The 24636-nt window shown below is 37.8% G+C and overlaps 3 protein-coding genes across 8 annotated transcripts in view; 2 read left to right on the top strand and 1 right to left on the bottom strand.

The window, feature by feature from the left end:
• AK7 (adenylate kinase 7) overlaps positions 1 to 10906 on the top strand; it is a 29937-nt gene extending 19031 nt beyond the window's left edge. Inside the window, exons 14-18 of one of the 2 annotated variants that reach the window (XM_059850274.1) lie at positions 456 to 530; positions 1194 to 1391; positions 5986 to 6206; positions 8300 to 8458; positions 10154 to 10906. In XM_059850274.1, the coding sequence (XP_059706257.1) occupies positions 456 to 530; positions 1194 to 1391; positions 5986 to 6206; positions 8300 to 8458; positions 10154 to 10204 (704 nt within the window). In that variant the 3' untranslated portion in view covers positions 10205 to 10906. The remainder of the gene's footprint in view (positions 1 to 455; positions 531 to 1193; positions 1392 to 5985; positions 6207 to 8299; positions 8459 to 10153) is intronic. The other variant, XM_059850275.1, reaches the window with a different exon arrangement.
• On the bottom strand, positions 5233 to 12615 carry LOC132329322 (WAS/WASL-interacting protein family member 3-like). 2 transcript variants are annotated; one of them, XM_059850277.1, is made up of 3 exons: positions 11744 to 12615; positions 6023 to 6144; positions 5233 to 5353 (listed from the first exon to the last, which is right to left on the bottom strand). In XM_059850277.1, the coding sequence occupies exon 1, from the start codon at positions 12384 to 12386 to the stop codon at positions 11922 to 11924; it is 465 nt and encodes a 154-aa protein (XP_059706260.1). In that variant the 5' UTR covers positions 12387 to 12615; the 3' UTR covers positions 5233 to 5353; positions 6023 to 6144; positions 11744 to 11921. The 2 variants fall into 2 exon arrangements, with proteins under 2 accessions (XP_059706260.1, XP_059706259.1); XM_059850276.1 differs by lacking the exon at positions 5233 to 5353.
• Positions 12035 to 24636, top strand: part of PAPOLA (poly(A) polymerase alpha) — a 43127-nt gene continuing 30525 nt past the window's right edge. For all 4 annotated transcript variants that reach the window (XM_059850270.1, XM_059850271.1, XM_059850272.1 and 1 more), the window contains exons 1-5: positions 12035 to 12179; positions 20185 to 20355; positions 20977 to 21043; positions 22372 to 22453; positions 22910 to 23019. In XM_059850270.1, coding sequence (XP_059706253.1) covers positions 12172 to 12179; positions 20185 to 20355; positions 20977 to 21043; positions 22372 to 22453; positions 22910 to 23019 — 438 coding nt within the window. In that variant the 5' untranslated portion in view covers positions 12035 to 12171. The remainder of the gene's footprint in view (positions 12180 to 20184; positions 20356 to 20976; positions 21044 to 22371; positions 22454 to 22909; positions 23020 to 24636) is intronic.

Here is a 24636-nt window from a genome sequence, read left to right on the forward strand (position 1 = left end):
AGCTGGTACTCTACAGGCAGTTTTACTGACTATTCATAACAGCAGACCCTTAGTGGCAAAAACCATTTTAACCATAGAATTGTAAAATATTTCTACTCAGTGCTCTGAGCCTTGTCTCTGTTTGTTTGCAGAATAATTTATAGGGCAGGAGGAGAGGCCAAAGATAAGACAGCAGTTTTAAAATTGGACATATTTAAAAATTGTGTGTGCATGTAAATACATCTGTGGTATAGGCAAACAACTACTAGTGTCCCAAGGTACAATTCTGTGGTGCCTGGGAACATGAATTCCTTACTGAATTCTCTAAACTGGTGTCAAGATTAGATTAATTTCTAATTATTAGTATAATTTGGATATTGGCAAACCTATGTTTTAATTGGCACATTTTTAGCAAATAAAGTGATATTGTTGCTTCAAATGAAAATGTCAATATTTTCTTACTTTTGTTTTACTAGAAGATGATGAAGCTGAAGAAGAGGAGGAACAAGCAGTAGGCAAAATGCCTAAATTTAATCAAATAATCATACCTGGTAAGTTTGATAGATTTCTTTTTAAATAAACTGAGGAGTTTTATTTTCTAATTAAATAAACTGATGAAAAATTGCTGCCACCAACAAGAAGTCTAAAATATCACTCCATCTGTCCCTATTTAATTTCACTTTAAAAAAAAAAATCATTAATTCATGTAATGCTGCTGCCCTTATATTTAAAATTGAACTATTAATCATAGAATCATTTAGATTGGAAAAGACCAGTAAGGGCATCAAGTCAAGCCCTAAACCCAGCACTTCCAAGTCCACCACCAAGCCATGTCCTTAAGTGCCACATCTTATCTGTCAAATACCTCTAGGGATGGTGACTCAATCACTTCTCCAGACAGCCTGTTCCAATGCTTGGCCACCTTTTTGGTGAAGAAGTTTTTCTGAATTAAAAGGAAGTGTTTGGTTCCATTTCTGGGTTGTTTGTTTGTGTTTTTTTGTGAATGTGCCACCAACTGTTGGCTGATAACAACAGTAGTGGCTGTCTTGTTGTGATTACAGCAGCTTAATGGAATAAAAATGTAATGCATTGGTTATACTGAGAATTAAAATAGAGTGGATTTAATCTATGTAGAAATTGCTTGATTCCTGCTGTTTTTGCTTGATTCCTTTGGAAATTTTGTATATATTCAAACAATGTGTTCTTCTTCACAGAATTTATTTTTTCTTTGATTGCACCTGATGAATTCCTTATAAACAGAATAATACAACTGCCAGAGAGTGAAGTTGCTGGAACTCATTATACTGAGGAACAGTTCCTGGAAATTCTGAAACGCTTCCGCAAGATAAATACTGATGATGTGACAGTTCTCAACTATTTTGATGAACTTGAAATACATCCTCATTTTATTGGTAAGGAATAATAAAATTAGTAGATATAACATGAATAAAAAATTTTGTTCTTACAAATTTAACACTTGCAAAAATCAAATAGTAAGTATTCATATATAAATAATATTTTTATTAACATTGCAGAATACATATACAACAAGCATTTAATTATATACCTGCAAAAATGTTCTTTTACTGTTAAACTGTTTGTAAAATTTGGGGTGTAAGTTGTTCATTTTTGTAATCTTAATTATTCAAATAATTTTGTGATTTAGGTTACAGATCTCTGTACTGGCATCCTTTCAGATAGGTGCAAGAGTACATTTTCATGGACATAAACATTATGGTTCCTTATATTTTTTTTCTTTAGACTTATCCTCTGATGCTGTCGTTGTCCTCAAAAATCGGATTTGTTACCTGGTGGGCTACAAGCTAATAATTACACCCCGAAGAGAGGCATTGCTTGTTTATTTCAGAGTTGTGCTAACCTCTGTGCTTGGTGGGTGGTACTCCACAAATCAAACGCCTCTACTACAAAACTTTTCACTATTTATACATTTTACCAAACAAAGGGATTAGTGTTTATTGGCTAAATATTACATAGTCCTCTTATTAATTAGTACTCAATCTTCTATTGGATAATTATTCTCTTACTTCCCATGCTCAGTGTTTCTCTCTTTTGGATCAGTGGGTTTTTTGTGTTGGTGGTCCTTGAATATGTGGTTGTGATTTCCTCACTGCTGGCATTAACTTTTACCCAGCTGGAGCTGATTTCAGCACAATTTCTGAGTTGGCTTTATTAGTTTCTTCCTTGGGCGTTCTGCCAGATGTGCTTATGGCCTGTAGATGTTGCACTCTTTGTATCCACTATCAGTGGACACAAAGAGCTTTGTTAATGGCCCATTGGTCTGAGATCATTGAGTCTTGTTCAGGCCTACACCTTAACAAGGTAATTGACCAACAAGTAACTTGTTTTTCTAACACCTGGACTTCATTTAGAGCTTGCTGTCTGTTTCATGGGTTAAATCTTCCTTCTTGTTGATCAAGCCTGAAAGTATGCGAAGATGAAACATCAAAGTACATAATTTCTTAAAAAATTTTTTACATTTCCCACATTTTGCAACATCATGACAATATGTGGGTAATCTGTAAATTAAGAAGCATTTAAGAAAATTACTAGAAATCAAAAGTGGAAGGCTGAGACTGAATCTGTTTTGCACTATAGCTGTATGTGAGAAAATTTGTCTTCCCTACATACTATCTAGAAAATTGTGATCCCTGGGAAATCTTGAGAAGATAACTATAGTCTGATTATTCATGCCAGTGAGATCAGTGTGACAGCATTCTAAAGAAAAGGGTTTTAGAGGAGAGGAAACAAAGAAGGGCGAGACCTCTGCAGCTAAAATCAAACCACTGACATTTGGAATGTCTATTTGAGATGAATTATGAAAAGTTAATTGTTCAACCCCCTTAGCCACAACTGATTTTTGAAGATTTTTATTTATTGTCAGTCATGGAGATAATTTTGAAAATTACAAGATATAAGTGTTGTTAGGAAGTGTAGTAGTGGGAAAAAATGGTGAGTTAGTGTAATTATTTTAGAATAGAGGAAATTCTACCGTGGAAAGTAAATGTATGCAATGGCAAATATTAAGATCTGGTGTCACCAATTGGTCATATTATTAGCTTATACACTTCTAGATATGCAAGTAGAGGCACTGTCAAAGAATTATGCCTCAAGATTATTCTTCAACTGTAGCCCATTCCAAATATAGAAACTCAATTGCCTACTGATTTTAGTTACTGCAGTATCACAACTGTGATGTTCCAGATGGTTTTCACATTGGGTGTATAGCATTGATTCTCACGTTCACATAAGCGTCATCTTTGTGTCCTATTTGTCTCAGAAGTGTCTCCTTACCCGTGTTCACATTCCTGGTTGTTACCCATGGAAGCATACAGGTGTGTTGCTTCTGCTGTAAAATGGTAGGAACACATTACAAAGATAACCACTGAGGATCCTTCAGCTCAGCCAATACCCCTCCATTCTAGTCGATGTTCCAGCTGGATTTTCAGGTGCATAGAATTAAGTAGGAATGGATTTTATCAGAGACCCATCTGCTTGCTCAGTTATATTCCAAAGAAAGGGTTAAAAATTGTGCCTGTGATTTGTTCAATATTGTTTTAAAATAATAAAAGTTTTCTTCCACCTTAAATTCAAAAAATTGTAACATATGGTTTTATGTATCATTTTTATGATTATTATTTTTTCTGAGTCTGAAATATGATTAGTACAAAGGAGTGGGCTTCAAGATTCTGGAAACTCAACTTTGCTTTGATGACTCACAATATGAAGACTGCAAGTTGGTTATCTTGTGTCTTGTTTTTCTCATTTGCAAACTGGGAATGGTGACAGGCATGTTAGATCTTATAAAAAAAGCATGTTAAAGACCTTAATTTATGAACTCCTTCTCCAGTGATCTTTCCTCTCAGCTAGCATCAGTTCTAACTTCATTTCTCATTTAAATGGCATTAGTTTTTGAGGGTAAATGTAGTTAATTCTGATTGCCATAAAATGAACATTGTACTGTGGCCATTCTGTGGCCATCTAAGGAAAAAATGCAGTCTTTGAGACCTCAAATTCAACATTGAAACCATTCTTAGCAATACTTTAAATGACAAGAAAAAATATTTTCATTGTAATTTGTATATCCAGGTGCAGCTAAAATTGTAGGAATGATGGGCTGCTTGCCATAGCAAATGTATCTCTTTAATTTGGAATACTTCAGGAATATCATTCTTGTTTTTTTTTAAAGAAGCTGTAAAATAAGGTTTATCACATAGAATTATGTTAGTTCCCTCCTTTCATGCTCAGAGTTTGGATTTGAGGTCCAAATCATGAACAATTTAACTCTTGGAAAAATGGTATTAGTATTTGAGAGTTTGATTCTGCCTGAATTGGTGATTAGAAAGAACTGGGAAAAATGCTTTGCCAATGACTTTTGAAATAACTTCCTAAAGAACTGTGGAGCAGGGGCTACTGGATTCTCATCTAAATTCTGTATTATGATTCTTCTTTTTCCCTTCATCTGCATGCTCTCCTTCCCCACTTCTGTGCTTTTAGACCTTCCATTTCCTGGCCCTGAACAAGCCCTTCACCTCAGTATTCTCTACCTCAAACGCCCACTTTTCCTCTTTTCCATGAACATTCCTGTACTGTTTCTGCCTCTCCACACTGAATGTACACAGAAAGTAGAGAGCCCTGAAGAAAATCTTCATTCTTCTTTTTTTCTTTCTTGTCAAGTTTATTGTGCAAGTTACTTCCAGCAATTAAAAGTGGAGAAGGAATAAAATGAAAGAGGTCTTGTTCAGTCCTTGTGTTCCTATATGAAGCTACAAATTTGTTTTGTAAATATAACATAGTAAGAGATCGACTAGAGAAAGGTCTGTGTATTTGAAAATCTGTATGAGTGAAAACATTGGAGTTTGTGCCAATCCTAACAACTATTGAAATAAATAGGGCAGGAGTTCTTTCTTCTTTGTAATACCTTTATTATGAATCAGCTCGGGTGGAAAGAATCAACAGGTCACACGCTGTAGCTACTTCCAAGAGCAGCATGGAGAAGGAGGAAAAATGCAGCTTTGTCTGCTAGTCTGAAAGCAGAGCCGGAGGTTCTCTCCTCAGGAGAACACCAAGATATTTCCCTTCTCTTCGCTGTGACATTCAGGGTCCTCTTTCTAGCCGATGTCTTTTATGTTAGGGTGAAAGGTATAAAGGATCTCAGCGAACACTGGATTCTGCTCCTCAAACCTAGACATCACTTCGATCTCTTAATTTCATGTTGGCTCATTGTTTTCAGGGTTTTTCTAGGTTTGGTGAGGGGTTTTCTCATTTGCATGCCACTCCCATCATTCTCTCTTCTTCACCGTTGGAGGGTGGTGGGGTGGGGGGGTACCATACTCTAGGCAGCAGCAGGGTGGTACTTGACAAAAAAGGGGAATTCTCAACAACAGGGAGTTAACGACCAACTATTAACAGGTGATTACAACATGAAACTATCAACAGCGAACAGTTAGAACAGCAACAGTTAGAACTCCCCCCTGGCAGCAACTGGCCCACCCTGTGAACTCTGCAACCTTTAGAAAAAAATGGATAACTTTTCTACTGATAACAACTATTGTGTAGCATTGGCGGGGGGGGGGGGGGGGGGGGGGGGGTGAGGGGAGAGAAGAACAAAACTGATGGGTTTGTGCATCTGCATAAGTTGACATAAGATTGGTGCCAGGAACATCTCAGAGATGGAAGTTGACCTCTTTTTTGGGTTGCAAAACCTGGGCAAGCTGCAATTGTTAAACAATACTTGTAAAATTTATTTCAGTATGTTTCTTCCTTACAGCAGCTTAAAAGGCAAACTATTTTAGCTGAAACTGGAAAGAAAATCAGATTTAGAAAACTTCATTCTATGTAACAAAAAGTTGACATTTATAAGACACGGAAAACAACATATTTTACTTGAAAATTCAAACAACATGAACACAATATTTTTTAGGTATTGTATAATCCTTCAGGATAGTTGACAAAAGCTTGAAATGATTCTCTTGTATTATTTAAAAGATATAGCTGTATATGAAGATTTTGAAAATAGACTTACTGTATCAAAGATCATCAAGGAAGTTGGAGAACCTCGGAATTATGGTTTGTCAGATGAAGAAAAGGAGGCTTTGGAACGCCAGGCAGCTGAGGAACGCCTTGTCAAAGAAACTCAAGAAAAAGCTGAACAAGAGCGTAAAGAAGATAAGGAAAGGAAAGAAAGAATGGAGAGATGGGAAGAGTGGGTAGGTTAATACATACTTTTGGGAAAGCATTATTATTTATGTGTTTTAGATGACTTCAAGTAATCTGTTATGTAAAAACACTTGGGAAATGTAGTATCAATTCTCTTGTTCCTTACATCTTACTTTAGGTTTGGGTTAGACTATCTCCTAACAGTGCATTTTAAAGCCCATCTTACAGAATATAATGCCTTTTTTATTACAGACATAGCATATTTTTGCAGTTTGGTATCAGCATGTCTTTAAAATACTTTCATGGTACTCTTGTTGCTGCTGTGCTGTAGCTCTTCTATTTTACCATTTAAAAATATCTACTACAATCAATGGAGATTTTCCTTACCAAGTCCAACTGGACTTTTGCATTTTGCTCAGTTTACTTCTAAATGCCTGATAAAGTCTTAATTATCAAACTAGATTTTTAGCTCAACACTGACCCAGTCTTCTAGCCGACATTGCAGAGAGGTTTCTGAGCCTGCAAGAACGTGTGTAAGAGCTGAGTGCTCAGTTCGGTAAGGACTATCTGATGCAGTCTGAAGGATGGTTTTTGTTTGCTAATAATCTAATAAGTACTTGATATTTAGGTTAGCTGACAACAGAAGACTTGCACGTGATACTTTTTCCTTATTTACCTTTCCACATCCAAGGACAATTTAGTTAAGTGACCTGAAATTCCTACTGTAAGAATGTTCCTGTTCACACCCAAAGTCAGGCCCTTTCACTAGAAGGCAAGTCTATTGTCTTCTTTTAGAGCTAATTAAAAACAAACTGATCCTTCCACAAAGAAGTCCTTTTCTTCTATTTGAATGCCCATACACATCTATTGGGTAATAATATGCTGAAATTACTGACATTTAAAGAAGCATTTACATTCCTCTGATGTGGGCTTGTATATAAGGGTTTTCTAATATCTGATTATTTACAGCTTCATTCAACATTAAACAGCATTTTGTACCCTGTAAAATTCGTAAGAATAGCTAATACATTTTAGCTAGATTCAATCCATGCCATCTACCTCTAATGCAATTAATCAAAGCTGAAGTAGGTGTTAAATAAAACGTGTGTATAAGGTGATCCTTTAAAATAGGCAGATGATCAGATCTAAGCAACTGTTCATCTGCCCTTGACACTCTAGATTAGCTGCTGTCTCCCAGTAGTGGCCAAAGACCACTTGCAAGATTTATTCAATAGCTCTCCTGGACTGAGTGAATAAGGTAAAAATTGGTGTATTGGTTTTATCTGAATATTGCTTTTGTGTTATGCCCCGAGTACTGAAAAGCAGTCTTCAGAGTATCATCTGTTTGCTGTATATATAACTCAGGCTACTGATGAATAAAATTAGTGAAGAGAGGACAATGAAAATGAGTTGGAGTCATCTTCTGGCTGAAGCTGCTGCAAGTATGCATGCTACTAAGTGCTATTGAATGGAAAGAAGAAAAGCTTGCAGCAGTTTTATTCTCTCATCCTTCTTACTTTTTGAGTGTAAAAATATAATTTGATTTAACCTGAATTCAGAAATAAATTTAGCTGGTGGAAACAGTTCACTGTGGCTTTAGTGTATTTGACTCTCAAGCCCCTCAAAAATATTAATGAAATACAAATAAAACAAATCAAGGGAACCAAAGAGAAACAAACCCAACACAATTAACAAATTAAAAATTTAGAAATCCAGGGCTCTCTACTGAGTAAAAATATTCTCCTTCTCTCCAGTTAAAATAAGCCTCAAGAAACCACCTGTGTTTTGCAATAGCACTAATTTTTGTAGTGCCACAGTGTAATTCAACAGTTTTGCCAAATATCTTATGGAAACAGGACCAGTGGAAGACTTGAGAATAAATCTCCTTTTAGATGTTAAAGAAAAAAAAAATCATTTTAGTAAGGAAATTATGTCAGTCCTTATTATGTTCAATTCTTTGTCCTCAGTATGTTGTGTGCTCTAAATTTAATAAGGAGTTAATAATTTTTACTGTCAACTTGTTCTTTAAAGTTCTGTCCACAGTTTCTAACGCTATTTTTTCCCTCTAGGCCAGCAGTATTATTTAGCCAAATGTTATTTGGTGGAGTTTATAAACATAATTTTTTTTCTTTATTAATTGTAGAATAAACAGCAGGAGGAAGTGAAAAAACAGGAACAAGAGTTATTGGAGGCCCAGTCTATTCCACTACGAAACTATTTAATGAAGAATGTCATGCCAACACTTATGCAAGGGATAAATGAATGTTGTAGGATCAGGCCAGATGATCCAGTCAATTTTCTGGTAAGGTGATTATGTTTTGTTTCTTAAATATTTTTTAATACTCATTTTGACCCAAAGAATCTCTATTAATGAAAGGACTTAAATTTCCTCCCTACTTTCATGATAGTAACTAATTAATGATTAGAATCTGCAATTCTGGTGACCAGCAATTATAGTGAAAATTAAAACACAGAAACTTCCTTATGGGATCAGCTGATACTGTGTATCAAGGGAAGGATCCAGTGTAGTTAAACAGTAATAGGACAAAAATCACTACCAGAATCTGTTTCCCCTTTGTATGTGCACTCTGCACATCTTACCTACCCTGACAATTCTGCTGTGCCATACAAGTTAAAGAACTTTCTAACATTAGGCTTTAATTTCCACTAGATTGATTTGTTGACATTGAACCTATTATGATACCTGATAGCAGAGTTAGGTGCCTCAAAAGAGGGTCCAGAAACTATGAAATCCCTGGGCAATTACACCCTTACAATCTAGACTTCCCATTCCTCAAAGGACATCCCTCATGGGACCAAGAGCTCAATGAGGCTCTGAGATCTGGTTGCCCTTCATTGGTTTGCTGTCTGTTACCAAGGGTTTGCTGAAGGGTTACCTCCACACCCTCTTAGGTCGGTTTCAGTGGGGTTTTGGTTGGTTCTAGTTGTTACAATAATGTGGTTGTTACGGTTCATATACCATGATCTATGGGCTGTCTACCCCAGCTATTAATTTTTAAGTAATGTTTAAGCTGCAGCTTTGTCTATTCTATTATTAATGTTCAGATTGTTAGTGCCAGGTTTCACTGTAATCCATCTTTGACTCAAAAACATAACCATATGGGTTCAGAAAAAGTTCAACCTGCAGCCTAAAAATTCTAGCTACTTATGCCTACTTTCAAATGAATTTAAATTTTTAACTCTTCAGAAAGCAGGACATCACTCTCCCCCCACTACCCCCACCCCTCTGGCACAACTGAACACATTCTCATAATGATAAATGCAAGCTCTTTGGTAATTCCCTTCACAATACACACATAAATAAAGGAGAAAATCCGGTAGGACATTCACAGACTAATTCCAGTTGCAAATGACCTCAGGACAGTATCCAGCTAATCTTTGGGCTGCAAGCAGAGTCAGGTCATTGCATTCAGACAGGAATCCAGGTGCTGTAACTTTACTGCTGTGTTGCTGTTCTGCCTGCACGTCCTAACCAAGCTGTTTACAAGCTGAAACAGAGCATTTTATTAAATCAAGCAAAAGCTTGAAATGAAAGCAATGGGGTGAAAATCCAACTTCAGGCACTAAGGAATGTTTACTTTTTGCCTACTGATGAGTGACAGCTACCTGTAGGTGTAGGAGTATGAGATCTTCCCTGATAACTGCCTAGCTTTTAAAGATCAGGATCAGTGGGTCCAGAAACCTAGACCTTTCCTTGGAGTGACAAAAACTGTTATAAATGGCTCACTTCCTTCTCTTGCCACGATAGAAACAGTGACTGCTATGAAGAGGGTGAGTGAGGTCAGTGGCATTTTGGATAGTATTTGGGAGAAAGACATTTCTCTGACATAGAGACATTTTCTGCCATAAGTTCCATTTAATTCGTTCTGCAGTTTTGTTTAAAGCAATGTTATCCACTATATCTTTGTTATTTTGCATATATTTTGAAATTGGAGATGTGAAAATAATTGTAATTTTGAAACTCTTCTGTTTACAGGCAGAATATCTCTTCAAGAACAGTCCTGATATCGACTGGAATAAACGTTAAATCCTAGTAGCAGCAGGAATTGTGAAACAAAAAGGGAGAAAATCCCTAATACATTTGAGATAAAAAATACTTAAGTTTCTGATGTTATTTGTTTTTAGGCTTACTATGCAATCTTCATTTTTATTTATCATATATATTATTACTATTTTGTACTGGATTTTTAATCCTCTTCTACAACATTTCTATTTCCTGCACATATTGATTGATACATTTACACATCTGTATATTATTTTCCTAATCCTTAGTGAATATAGGCAGCAAGCCTGAGAAAAACTTTTATTGAAGAAAGAAAATTATTTCTACTGAAAAAGGAAATATATAGAAGCAGCAAACTCTCTTATTTCCTCTCCCAGTTACCAAGAGGCAAAAAGTCACACAATACAGTCTTCTTGTGCTGCTCTGAAAACTTACTGGTAAACAGGTTCCCAGCACAGGTATGTCATAAAACCTGTGTTTTACTCAGTATCAAACACATGGCTGTAGAACTCATTTAATAATCTTCAGCATTCAACACTAAATAGATATTTTTAGATTCTTGAAGAACCTAGAGTTTCTAGCATATGGCTGTCCTCAATTTTGCTGATTTCATCTAGCTGTCACAGGAACCATATCTGTGCTACTGAGCTGGAAGTGATTGCATACTTGGTGTAAAACAAATACAGGATTTTGTCAAAACAGAAAGCAAGGACCCTTTGTGCAAAAGGAGGGGGAAAAAGTGGAAGAGCTGAAAGAATAGTGATATAGAAACATTTGACAGCTATATTGTCTGTAACTTTGAGTATCAGAATTTTAGACATGTTAATGCCCAATGTTTTTATTCAGATATATTAGTGTTTTTGTAGAGTATCTTATTTTATCTGTGTTCATAGTTACACAGACAAGTTGGGAATAGAGTTCAGAACCATCATCTTCTACTCTAGAGAAAAACATATTTTTGTGATCTATACATCCTATATGCAGTCAGCCAAAGTCACCATTTGTCCTGTGAGGCAATTGAAGATGAAATAATATTTTGACACTTTTTTAGTTTGAAAGTGCTATTCTTCAGAATAAAGATGAAACCTGGACAATTAAATAGGAGGGTAAACAAGGTTTTCTCTAGACTTACTGTAATGCACTGACTTTTCTAAGAATAAAGTTTTGATATAAAGAGTATGACTTTTTTTTTTTTTTTTTAATATTCTGAAAGTTTATGCAGGTTACTCCAGGCAGATGTTTCAAGAACACCTCTTAGAAAAGGCTCCGTTTGCTCTGCGCAGGGCACGAGTACTCAGTGAGCCCGACGCGAGCAGCCAAAGCCACGCACGGGGCTGCTTTTGAACGAGCCCCTTCCGCGCTGGCAGCGGGCCGACTCCAGAGCGCCGGGGCGACTCCCAGAGACTCTGGGGTGCCGGGAGCAGCCCTGCCCCCGAGCCGAGCCCAGCCCAGCCCTGCCCTGCCCTGCCCTGCCCAGCCCTGCCCAGCCTAGCCTGTCCCGTCCCGTCCCGCCCGGCCCCGCGAACGCGCCGCCCCGCAGCCGTTGGCGCTTTGTTTTCAAACCTGGGCTGGCGCCGCTGCCGCCGCCGCCGCGACTACACTCCCCAGCGTGCCCCGTGACCCCGCCTCCCTCTGCGCACGCGCGGCCGGGCGAGCGTGCGCGCCGTGCGGGGGTGTCCGCCGCGCTGCGTCAGGCCCCCCCCGCCCCGGGACGTTGCTGTGGTAGCGTCCGGGCGCCATGTTAGAAGGCCGGAGGGGAAGAGGCGAGTGAAGCGGCGGCGGCGGCCGGGCCCGGCACAGCCGCTCCCTCCGCTCCCGGGGCCTGGCCCCGACCCGTGCCATGGTCGCGGCTCCCGCCGCTCCGCGGGACGAGTGACCGGTCCTCAGGCGGCAGCGGTGGGTGAGGAGGAAGAAGAGGAGGAAGAAGGGGACGACGCGGCGGCGGCGGTGGTGGCGGCGGCGGCGGCGGAGGAGGAGGGGCCGGAGAGACGATGCCGTTGTAAGTCCGGGAGCTCGCGGGGCGCGCTCGGGGCTCGCGTTGTGCCGGTCCCGGCCTGGCGCTCCCCACATGCCCGGGCCCTTCCAGCCGGGGCTCGGGCCCTTCCCCCCTCGCGGTCCTCTCGGCCCGGGCGCTTCCGCTGCCGCAGTGTGCGGCCCTGGCGCTGCTGCCCGCGCCGCCGGAGCTCCACGCTTTCTCGCCCCCCATCGTGTGAGCCCCGGAGGTGATAGTGATACGGCTTTTGCCTTGTTGGCACCGCCTTTGCGATCTCGCGGCGGCAACGTGCGGGACGGGGGGAACGCGTGCGGCGGCCTCCGCTCCTTGCTGCTGGGTCAGGGCGCACGAAGGGGCGAAACCCGCGTGTTTGTCCCTCCCTCTCCCTGGCCGCTAAGGGGGAAGCGCTTTTTCCCTCAGCCCCGGCGAAGTGTCTCCCGCTGTGACCACGCGGGCAGATTTTCTCGTTCTGGGGCAGGAGACCATGGGCCGCTGGTTCTAGGGGGCTCCCCGAGCCCGGCGTGCTGCCCTTGGAACCCCCCGCTCCCGGCGGCTCCGGGCAGCGCCCCCGGCCGGCAGACGGGCCCGTGCGTCCCTCCCGCCCGCCGCCGGGGAGCCGGGGTGCTTGTGCTCTGGACGTGCCGTGCCGTGACCCTGCTGGCAGTCAGGAATAACGAAGTGTGACCTTATTCATCCCAGTTTGTTCCTTGGTGTTTTTTATTTTTTTAACCCCACCTCTGGGATTTTTTTCGCTTCCTTTTTTTTTTTTTCCCTTCCTCTCTCATAGCTGACGTTTTTACGAATTCTGATTGAGACGACAAAACTTACTTGCAGCGCCTCAGTTCTGAAGTTTATAATCTTAGCATTTACTACATGATAGAGATCGAGGGAAACAGTGATGTGTAGGTTATCAAGTGACCTTTCAGAATAAGGCATGTTTATCTATTTTGCTCGGTTGGTCTGTTTTGGTTTTTTTGTTTGTGTGGTTTTTTTGTTTGTTTTTTTTTTTTTTTTTTTTGGTGAAGGAGATATAGAGTGTAGAATCACAAATTCTTTCTTTCTCACTGTTATAATTTGGGATTATTCACTGTGGTTAAAATATGTCAACTTTTAAGTGGCGCATAGCCAGGGTTGTCTGTTGTGGTTGTTAATTCAGTCTGAAGTACTGCAAAGTTAGTCATGGGGTAGATGACATGATAGAAATTTATCTGAGAGGGTTTATGGCAGGGGAAGAACCAGTGGGTGAATGCAGGAAGGAAAATGGTTATGCTGAATAGGTTCTAATGGTTGTATAACGAAGCGCCAATGTCTTTATAGATAAGTTTTGCACCTGTTAATTATGGCAGTGAAAAGTTACCAGAAGTCAGCTTTTGAAGTTGGTTAGGCTTTTCAGCCTCAGGAAAATGGGAGGATATTTATTCCACTTGCTTTCATTCTTAGCTTATTGTGTTGTGACTACATAAATTCCAAAGGCTTAGTAACAACATTTAAAAGTTCGGGCTACTTTTATGTGTTGTAATAACAGCCATCTTCAATTTTGAGAAGTTTGGGATGATTTGATAATTTCTCTTGATGTAGGTGTCTATGATACTTTAACTAGAAGCACTTAAATAACAGTACATAGTTACAATGGCACCAATTTATTTCTATTTTCAGTGTAAACATTACTTGGTAACTTAACTAGTACAGGAGATTTTTTTTGTTGTTAGCAAAAATAAGCCTTTTTCAGTTTATGCATTTGTTCTGTCATTTGTATGTTTGACTGTTGACTTGGTATCATCCTGTCAAGACTTTAAAGTGAGTATTATAATGCCAGTAAGTAGAAATGCTGGTAATGCTAATTCTTGAGTTTGTGAAGTGACACCTCTGACTTTAGAGAACAGAAAGAAACTGCTTGGGAAGATTTTTCCTCTGTAATTTTTTCCAGACAGTTGATTTTGTCTTCTGGACGATAATCTTTTTGAGTGAAAGTGTAAGAACCCTATGTTACTGCCAAACTTTCATGGTGACAAAATGTTCTTTTCTCTTTTTTTAAATTTTTAAAATTTTTTAAAAATTTCTTTTGGTTTTGGCCTGACCTTTCAATATGTTGTTCAAACTTCGTTTTCAGCCCTGGTGTTTACAATATACAGGCCTTGTCAAAACTGAGTTTTTATACAACCAGAGGTTGTCATTATTCTTGACTTGGAGTTCCGGGTTCTCCGGAGTTCACCAGTACACCAGTGTTCATATAGCACTTATTAACAGTATGGTACAAAATATAAAACCAATCACATTCTTCCTGTACGTGGTACATCAGTACTAAGACTGCTGATGCTGATATGTGGCATTTACAGAAGCCTTTAGTATTTTTTTAAGTATTAAAATTTATCCTTGAAACTTAAGTGACTTTTTGTTAAAAATCTCATTTGGGAAGTGCTACTAGTTTTATAAGGAAGAAGTCTTTAACAAAAAAGCTGATTAGAAGCAAGGATGACTATTTCCCTTGTCATAAAGAAATATTTTAGTGCACGATTAGGTATAGAATGGTCCTGTGCGTTATCTGAAACATAAGATACTAGGGAAGAATGAACTCACTAAGCTGTTCCTGTATTTTGGTTGGATCTGGGGCGTATACAGAAAGGCTTCTGACTCAGTGAAGCTGGAGCTATGTTTATGAGAGTGATGATTTAGTCTTTTCATGTAACCTGGGGCTTTCTAACCCTCCAAATAGAGAAAACATGAATCTCTTTTTTTGGTAAGCTACTGAACGTCTGTGTTTGCTGAATTTATGGCAAAACACTTTTGAAATGTTTTGTTTTATTCTGTAAACAGAAGTGGAAAAGTGCTTTGAGTCATATACATGAACATTTAAAAGTGCCATAAGATCTGAAAATTTAAAGTATTGTTAGTATTGGTAGCTTCTATATTAGAGTTTTGGAATGTCATTAAAAGTTATTCTTTCCAGTGGACAGTCAAGCTGATTCTCACTTCTGAAGTAAGACTTCCCATTTTTTCTTTCACTGAACTTTGCTGCAGACATAGGCAAAGTCATTGTTTTCTTCACTTTTCATTAGGCACTGTCAGTTTACATGCCAGAAATACAGCACTGTATTTAAAATGCCTTATGCTGACTGGGAATGGATAAGTAGTGTGTTTCTGTGCAGAGGGAGTTGAGAATTTTATTGGCTCTTAGGAAAGGAATTAAATTATTCTTGACTTTGCAGAGCAGTGGACTAACTTGAGAGGAATAGTTGCCTTAACATAAAGTGATAGCTTTCTTAATTGAGAAGCAATTAATATAAGAATTTGTGCTGAGGATTACATGCAAGGATATGTCGTTTTGCAGTAGCTTTCAGTCTTCCAGTATCACTCTAAAAAAGGACTGAGTTTATACCTATTAATGTAAAGGTACAGCACAGAACTTGGAAACCCGGTTATTTTGGGCTGAGCAGATTTCACCACTGAGACAAATTAATCTCTTAACAGTGAAACGATTTGTGGGATTCCTAGTTCTTAGTTTATAGTCCCTGTTATCTTTTGATTCAGCCTTACTGAATTTCTTAAATCGCTCTTGAGTTTTTTGTCTCACATATAGGAATAAAAATAATTTTTGGTTGAACTGCTGCCTGTGCAGTCCATTAGCACTTTTCTTTAAACTTGAGAAACTTCTCCTTCAGCTGTATTAATAAGACTATTGTGGATGGGTTTTTGTTTGTGCATGCTGCCTTTCTTATTCTTCTGCATGAACAGAAGAGCCAGGGAGCTCAGGAGAGTGTCTGAGGTTAGCAGAATGTGTATGAATTCCCTTCCTTTTGCCGTAGGTGAGCCCCTTCTGTACCCCTCTTACCTGCTATTGCTCCAGTGCCTTTGCTCAAATCTGTTTGTTTTGAACACCTCATACTGACAGTTGAAGACATGATTCATGGCCTGAATAGTCCAGTGATACTCTACTAGATACTGAAAATTTTATTCAGGAGGGACAGCTGTATTGTCTTAACCATTTGAAACATATGCTCCCCAGTAACTAATTTGCACAGACTTCATTGGTGTTTCCTGTCTAGATTTTTGAAACTTTGTGTGGAGTGATGGCATTAGCATTAAGCTGGAATCTTCACTCTGAATTACCAGTCACTCTTTGCTGAAGGAAATATAAAAAGAAGCAAAACCCCTCAATGGAGTTGCTTTGAATCTGGATACAGTGGAGCTTGAACTCCATGAATTTAGCTACAGCTAAATCCATCTGGTTAACCAGATGGTGTGATGACCAGTATTGTTTCAGGAATCTGACTTGGGTGTCTTTCATCAGCAAATAAAAAGGAATGCATTTTGCTGAGCTAATCAGTAGAGGCAAATAGAGAAGTAAGGATAATTATTGAGAATTCATAAGTATTGTATTTTGTCTTAGTATCTGGATGAGTTTGAAACTTAGAGGGATTTAAATTGTTATGATTTGTTCAATATTATGCTATGTATTTTTAATATTTCAGTTGTTTGTATTGTCTTTTATTTTTGTGATGTTTACCAAATTTCTGGAGCATAATATTTAGATAGTGTGGTGCTGATGGCAACTGTATTTTGCTTGTGATAAGAGATGTAAAATCTTAACAAAAAATAGCACTAAAAATAGTACTATTAGAGTGGATGTGGAATACTGGGAGAGAAGAAGAACAGCTGTTCAGAAAGACAGGTTTTCTTGTGGGGGTAGAAGTTGGTTTAAATACAAAAGCACATCTGAAAAAGACAGGATTGCTGATTTTTCTGAGGATGGAGAAAGGTTCTAGAGTTCTAAAAGAAACAATACTACAAAACTTGGAATTACTATCCAAGTCTTAGTTGTATATGGGACAGTGTCACATAGGTATAGTTGTATTTGTGTTATGTTCAGTTTAAATGGATGTGTTCAGGCTATCACCTGATCTTCAAAAGATGCACTGTAATCCCTCCTCTACCTTAGAACAACATTTAGTCCCTTCCATATAAAGGAGTTTAGAGGTGTATGCTCTGGGAACTGTAAATGTAAAGCTTCTTACAAGCTTTATTTGGGGTTTTTTTTTCTTCCACTTCTGCCCTCTGTTTAAAATGGGTTTCAGCAGTGACCACATAGCCAAGGTCTGTTCTTTTAGTTTGGTAGTTACTGGTAACAGTATAAAAAGATACTGCCTACCAAAACTTGAAGTTCTGAGGAGAAAGTTTGGCTGCACTGCCTTCAGCTTAACATAGACTAGATTGTGTCTATATTTTTATGTGGGGAAGAAGGACATGTACGTTTCTTGCTGATTAAATTCATATTTGAATAGGAAATACAGAATCATAACACTCTAGAATAAATCCACTGAAGCTGTTACCCAGCTTGCACATGATTGCTAGTTTAAGTTCTTCAAAAAGTCGTATTAAACCAGAGCCGCACCAATACCATGTTAAATTTAACTCTACATCATTTTCTGTGACTTTATTTTGTATTTGTGCAATTGACAGATGGCTCATGGTCATCTCAGAGTGATAGGGTGATCTTCATGTTTATATGTGGTTGACAAGAAACAAACACAAAAGCCTCATACTGTATCTTAATTTTCTTTGTGATCTTACAAAAGAAAAGCTTAGCCTTTTTTTGTTTGGTTGGTTTGTTTAGTTCGGTATTTTGGTTTATTTTTTCTTTTTTATTAAAACCTAAAACCAAACAGCAAACACAAAAAGAAACCCAGACCAAAAAAATCAACAAGCCCTAGACATGCTTTCAGGTGTGTCAGAGCTGGATGGTCTGCCAAATCTGTCTCTGCTGTTGTCAAGAGTGAGTAGCTGAGATGGAGCTTCAGTTGTTGTTTAATACTCTGCTTTTTGTTGATGTGTAACTTTAGCGAGTACCAGAAGTGACATGCCACCAAGGTATTGACTCCCCAACCAGGCTAATCTCTAATTCTTTTGGGTAGAAGGTTAGCAACTGCTACTTCCCTGGCTTTTCACCTTTCTTTTGGAATAAAATCGGTAGCTTAAGCTCTTCTCTGGACGTGTCATGAGTGAAAGGTAGAATGTCCATATGCCCATATGTGACTAAGGGAATATGGAGTGTGAGTATGATCTCCATGGAAGGTAGGAGGCAGGGAGAGGATATACCTTTACTTGTTTCTTTATGTTAACTTTCATGCTGCCTTTTAAATGAATACATGAGCAGAATAAGTTACTTTATTCTGTCCTTCATTATGTTTAACAAACTTTCTTTCCATGCCATTTTTTCTTGAATTTTCCAAAGGAATTTTTTTCATATTCTTTGTTGTGTTACAGAAGACTTAGACTTGAGTTAATTTAGCAGGTGTAAACAGCAGAGCTTCAATTTAAATGTTTTTATCTGGAAATTACTTATGTTCTCTTCAGTGTTAATATATATTCACTGACCTTCTGCAGCTGTAAAATGTTGAAGGCAGCTGTGCTGAGAATTGTTACACACTAACCCAGTGAAAGGGTACTTACTAACTCCTCAATGATCAAAAATAGGTGAAACACTTGTGTTGGGGAGGTCCAGTGGTGTTGATAGCATCGTTATTTCATTATTATAAAAGTAAATGTAAGAACTGTAGCCGGCTTTATGTAACAGTTCCCAGAGATGTGTATCTGGTGATCGATGTAATTGGCTGTTTGAAGCTGTTGTTTTAGTAGCAATTTCAAAGCTTGTTTGTGCCCTGTGGCCATGCTCTGGTGGTCCTGCTGGGGTTGGAGGAACACTGGTTTAAGTCACTGCAGTGTGGTGTTTTGAAGGCAGAGCTGCACATTGCACTGCCGGGGCTGTGTGCAAACCAGACTAGGCAAGAGAGCTGATGTTTAACTGGGGTTTATGTACTGTATTTTATAGACAATGTAAAGGATTATGTTTTAGTTGTTAGTTCTTGAATTTGTGAATCATGGCCCTTACAAGTAGGGGGAATATAGAGGTCTCAGTCAGCGTTGCTGAGTTCAGAAATTAGTTCAGCAGAATCTGGTTTTGTGTGACATTGAGTCTTTTTTGAAATCTAGTAACAGCATCTGCCAGGCTATGTTTTGCCAGCCCTTTTAATGAAGTCTAATATCTGCTGAATTGGATTCAGTTTCTTGCTATGAATGGCTGAGAATTAGAGTTAGACCATCAGGAAATTGTTACACAAAGCTAAAATATCGATTGTTTTGTATTACTGCTTTAAAAAACCTGCAAAAGTAAACTGAAAAAATCTTAAATTAAAAAGCATATATTTTTTTGTTCCAAATTATCAGCCGGCAAAAGGGGAGAAAATGTAGTTCAAACAACTTGCTTTGTGGTATAACTTAAAGTATTCAAAGGATGTTTATATATTGACATTTTTTGTTTTCTGGCTGCTTTTTTTAGAGGTAGTTAAGTGGCTGAAGCTACTATTTGTATTGACATTCCTCAAGCTTTTTTTTGAAGAGAAGAAAGTTTTAGGGGCTTCCTTTGTCCTTAATTTCAGTTACTGTTTTATGTAATTCATCTGAACAGCTTTTTTAGAAATAATGTTTTCATTGACACCTAAAGTCCTAGGATGGATATGATTTATTCTGCTCCTACCAGATTCTTTATTAGTTGATTAAAACCTTATAGCTAAAGGATAAAGTATAAAATAATTTTCCCAGACACTGCCCCGGTCCCCAGAATTACTTGACGGTTAATTTTTTTAAATGTACAGGAATTTTATGCCTGCCAAGAGTGGGACTTTCACTTTTGCTATCAGCTTGACTTTTTGACATGAAAGGTTCTCTTTACTTTAGGCTTTATGAAAGTGAAGGAACCCAAACGGATACAGCGTTTGCCCTAGTAGAATGAAAAAAAAAAATAAAGGGGGGAAAAAATGAATGCGTATTACGAGTAGATGAAAGGTAATTCTGTTGGTGTCCTTAGCAGGATTTGACAGACTGATTTGGGATGAAAATGCTCACACTAGGCTAAACTTTTTTTTCTTAGTATGTATCTCTTGTCTACTCTGATGAGAAAAAATAAATTTCTTTTGTTTTGTTTCTGTCAGTAACTTTATCTAATTGCCTTTATTAGTCCCGTTACAACCCAGGGATCACAAACACAGCAACTACAGAAGCATTATGGCATTACCTCACCCATCAGTTTAGCTGCCCCCAAGGAGTTTGACTGCATGCTTACCCAGAAATTAATCGAAACCCTAAAACCTTATGGCGTGTTTGAAGAAGAAGAGGAGCTGCAACGCAGGTGAGTGAACACTCTGTTTTGTGTCCTGTCATGAAGTTCATGTGTGACTGTTGCAGACAAAGTGTGTGTGTGTTTGTGTTCTTTCAAATGTTTTCTTAAAAGCATAGTGGAAATTGTAAGCCTAATTTTTCTCAATTTAGAGTAATACCTCAAAACACAGAGAGGAATTAAAATGGCCTTTATAAATATAAGGGGCTGGTTTGCATTTTTTCCCCTTTATCACTACTTCATTGTAATGGGCCTTATACTTTTTTTTCCTTATTAAGCTTTCTTGAGGTTTTTTTCCCCCCCTCTCAGTATTGCTTATCACTGTTTGTTTAGATGCATGACTTATACAAATTAAAGTTTTATTTTGCAGCTGAATTGAATTCATGTGTGTATGCCTTGCTTTCATTTTTTGGAGATTAAGTCTCTTGAATATTTCTAAGGGGTGAAAAATAGTGGGAATGTTGTAGGAGTAACTTTCTTTCAGTATATATGTATATATAACAGGATCTCTAATTAGATCTGTAATGTTACTCAAGTTGACTTACTGTGTAAAGATGATCACATTATAATGATAAAAAATTGTGCTAGTTTTGTCTAAGTTCGTAACCTGTCATTCTGCCCTTTTATTGATAGGATTCTAATTTTGGGAAAATTAAATAACTTGGTAAAGGAATGGATACGAGAAATCAGTGAAAGCAAGGTATGGATGTACTTTACATGAGGTTGCCAATATTTGTGTTTTTAAGCATGCTATAGGAAGATTATTGCAAAACACATTCCTGTACTAAATGGGATGAACCTTAGATTTGGGGATCAAAACAGATACCATCCTTTTGTAGTTTCTTTTGTTTACTAGCAGCATTGCCCCTTCATAGTAGAACCTTGTCAAAGAAAGAAACATTATAGATGTAACTTGACTTTTTCTCAAAATTCATGCATTTAGTACTGTACTAATAACAGGCTTAGAGTATAGAGTATTTGCCTTTGTGAAACAGTGCTTGATCTTAAAATGAACTTCCTGCCTCTTTGTGATCTGTGGTCTTTTTCTTAATGTTGTTCCTGTAATGTTACTTTTGTACATTGATAATGTTGATACTGTTTTTGCCACATTATAGGAATCACTGCTCTCACACGTATTTTTTGAATGCTTATGGACTTGTGTGATTATAGTTTTTTATTTTTTTTTAAGAGGAAACATCTGATTTTTTTAAGCTGCTTTGCTTTGTTTGTATTTGGGATTGTATGTTTTCTGTACACTTTCCTTATGCAATGAGAACTTACATATGAGCAAGATTATGGGCAGGGACAGCCTTGTTATGTGTCTCTTGGTCCTTGAAAACAAAATAGTGAGAATATCGTGACCCATGTAAGATTGAAAGCTGCTCAAGTTAATACCATGTACTTTGCAAAATAGAAGTTTTGATTTATTTTGTCTTCTCTGTGTAAACAAACATTAATGTAGGGCTTCAGGTTGTAGCATTGCATCCTGTTATGAAAAGATAGCCCTCTTTTCCCACACTACTGTGGATTCAGCAGCTTTTTAAAGACTAGGAATTTAGTGGATGTACCTAAACAATTTAAACATAAAATAAATGCCTTTCCTAACCCCAAGTTTTTATTGAAAGGCTGTGGTACAAGTGTCTCTGAAAGTAATGTGATAAACGCTGATAGAGTAGGCTGTGTTTTGAGTTGCTCTAAATTGGAATCCATCATCTATTTCTGTGTCTGTCTAAAATGCCTGAGTGGTAAGCAAAATGTTTGGTCTCTAATATTATATAGCTGTTGCACCTGAAGTGTCGAATTGGTGCAACAGTTACCAGGTTTGAGGTGGTAATGTGTAATGTAGTTGAAATGTTATAAATGATCCAAGTGGCAAAGGTATGTCAGTCTTTTCTGTAAATACTGATATTATTTCAGTAGTTCAATAGCATAATTTTTGTGCAATATTTTCCCTCTTGTTTGAAAATAAATGGTTTGTGTTGTTGTTAGTTGTTAAGGTAAAATAACATTTTTTTTTTCTCCATTTAGAATCTTCCGCAATCGGTAATAGAAAACGTTGGAGGAAAAATTTTTACTTTTGGATCGTATAGATTAGGGGTTCATACAAAAGGTAATGTTTCCTTTTGTGATAAAAATGTGTTTGAGCGAATGATTGATCTTGCTGTATTTTTAGGTGGTGTTGGATTTCTTGGTTACCCATCCCTAGTCTTCATTCTAAATAAAAGAAATATATTCCTTTAGTATGTTTTCATCATGGACTGAGAAACAGACAAAAAAGTTGAAAATTATTTAAAGACAGAGGAAGTTGTATACTTAAATTTTCATGGTTTGTTCTTTGAAAATTACAAGTGTGGCACAATTGAAGCAAGAGTGTATGCATGTGTTCTGTATGTTTAATGGCCATGAATTATTTTTCATTTGGTTTGACTTAGTGTTTCAAAAAACCACCATTCCACATGATGAAACCAAATTTTACTGCTTAATTATTAGTAAAAATATATCTATTGCTGGCATTCTGTGCATGTAAAGTATTCAATAATATACTTCTGCTAATTAACAATTTCAGGTGCTGATATTGATGCCCTGTGTGTTGCACCAAGACATGTTGAAAGAAGTGATTTTTTCACATCATTTTATGAAAAGTTAAAACAACAAGAAGAAGTGAAAGATCTGAGGGTATGTGAAACACCTGATACAGCTTGCTGACCTGAGGATTAGGGAATTCTGTAGTGAAAGATGTTGCATTAAATAAGTAAATATAACTTTATTGTTAAAACTTTTTTTAAGATTTTTTTTAGATAATCTGCAGCAAAGCCTGTCATAAGAGTTGAAATAAATAAAGGTTCTTCTGAATTTTCTCTGGTCCCACTTAAAGATACACTTAAAAATTTGAATGGCAGAATGATCTCTTAGCATGTGTGTTATTATGGCAAAATTTCTGTTTACTCCCTAGAAGCAGGCAAACACAAATGTAAATGTTATTTTGACAGGGTTCAGGACCAAACTTGTTTAGTTTTCATGAAGGTTTTATGCTGCTTTTTTATAACTGTGCTTACATAAACAGTAATGTTGGTTGATATTAACTAAACTTTTTATATTGGCTGTCAACTGTGCATTTGAAAAGGGAAGCTATATTTTTAGTGTGTTTTGTTACTAAATGCTTGTGCATCATTTTTAGCTTCTAAAGATGAAGATTTCCCTTACAGTAGTGGAAGACCATACTAATGCAGCATTTTGTTTCTGTTATATCTCAGTGATACGCCTCCCTGAGTCAGCTGGTGGGAGCTTTAGTCTTAATATTGGCTCAAAGAAAATTTTCTCTGCTCCATTTTCTTTTTTTTAGATGAAGATAGGTGCTGGCAAGTTTTTGTTTGCTTTAGTCCTCCTTTCATAAAATAAATGGAACTGACTCTGCAGCATTATTCCAATCTATGCAGTTGGTAACTACCAGGGTAGTCCAAACATCTAGTGGTAACACTATATGCACTGAAACAACTTGTTTTCAACACTTGATCTGAACACATTCAGTAATCTTTAAATTGAAATGCTATATTTGAGAGGATTCAGATGTTCAGGTTTCCATTCACCTTTACTGTAAACTCTTAAACTCCAGGTAATGTGGTTGATTTAGCAGCAAGGTAAGTATGGTATCTAGTGTAGCACTGTAGTGATGCAAATAACCTTTATGTCAGGGTGTCATAATACTTTTAAATCATTCCAGCTAGTATTCAAAGTTTGTAAACCTCCATCTTTAGAGGAACATAAACTTTCTTGGTGGTTGCTGTAGTGAGTATGAGTTGCTTGTAAATTTGATTTTTGCTTAGGATAAATCCATCCTGCCAACCAGTAACGCTAAGATAACCTTAACTAAGGTTTGAGCACAGAGAGTAGTGTTGTCTCCTCCTCTTGGTAAGAACTGAAATACTTCTGGCAATTTATCCTCCAACAGTTCAGAGTATTTCTTATTTAGAGGTAGGCAGCATTCTTTGCTTTTACTAAAACAATGTGCTGCAGATATGCATTTAGTTCAGATGCTCAGTTCAGGAAAATGATGCTCATAGCTGATTCCAGAGTAATTTCCATTATTGTTCATCAAAACACATTTTAAAAACATGCTCGACCTCTGGAGACTGTGGAGACATGCAACTGCTTTAGGTGATGTCAGGCTGCATTTCTTATGCCAGCTGTGGAAGCAGAAATAATAGGCCTTTTTTAGCAAGAATCCCCATAGCTTGGACTTGGAGTACTTTGAGATATTTGCAGGGAGTAAAAGATCATGTCTTGTGTGTAGGG

This window comes from Haemorhous mexicanus, chromosome 6 (assembly GCF_027477595.1).
Source record: "Haemorhous mexicanus isolate bHaeMex1 chromosome 6, bHaeMex1.pri, whole genome shotgun sequence".
Classification (NCBI taxonomy): domain Eukaryota; kingdom Metazoa; phylum Chordata; class Aves; order Passeriformes; family Fringillidae; genus Haemorhous; species Haemorhous mexicanus.

Coding starts and splice junctions, on each gene's coding strand:
- LOC132329322 (XM_059850276.1), bottom strand. CDS start 12,250: ATGTGGGGAGCGCCAGGCCGGGACCGGCACAACGCGAGCCCCGAGCGC. Junction 6,145..11,743: donor CGGCAGCGGCGCCAGCCCAG/GTTTGAAAACAA, acceptor GCTCTTGTTCAG/CTTTTTCTTGAGTTTCTTTG.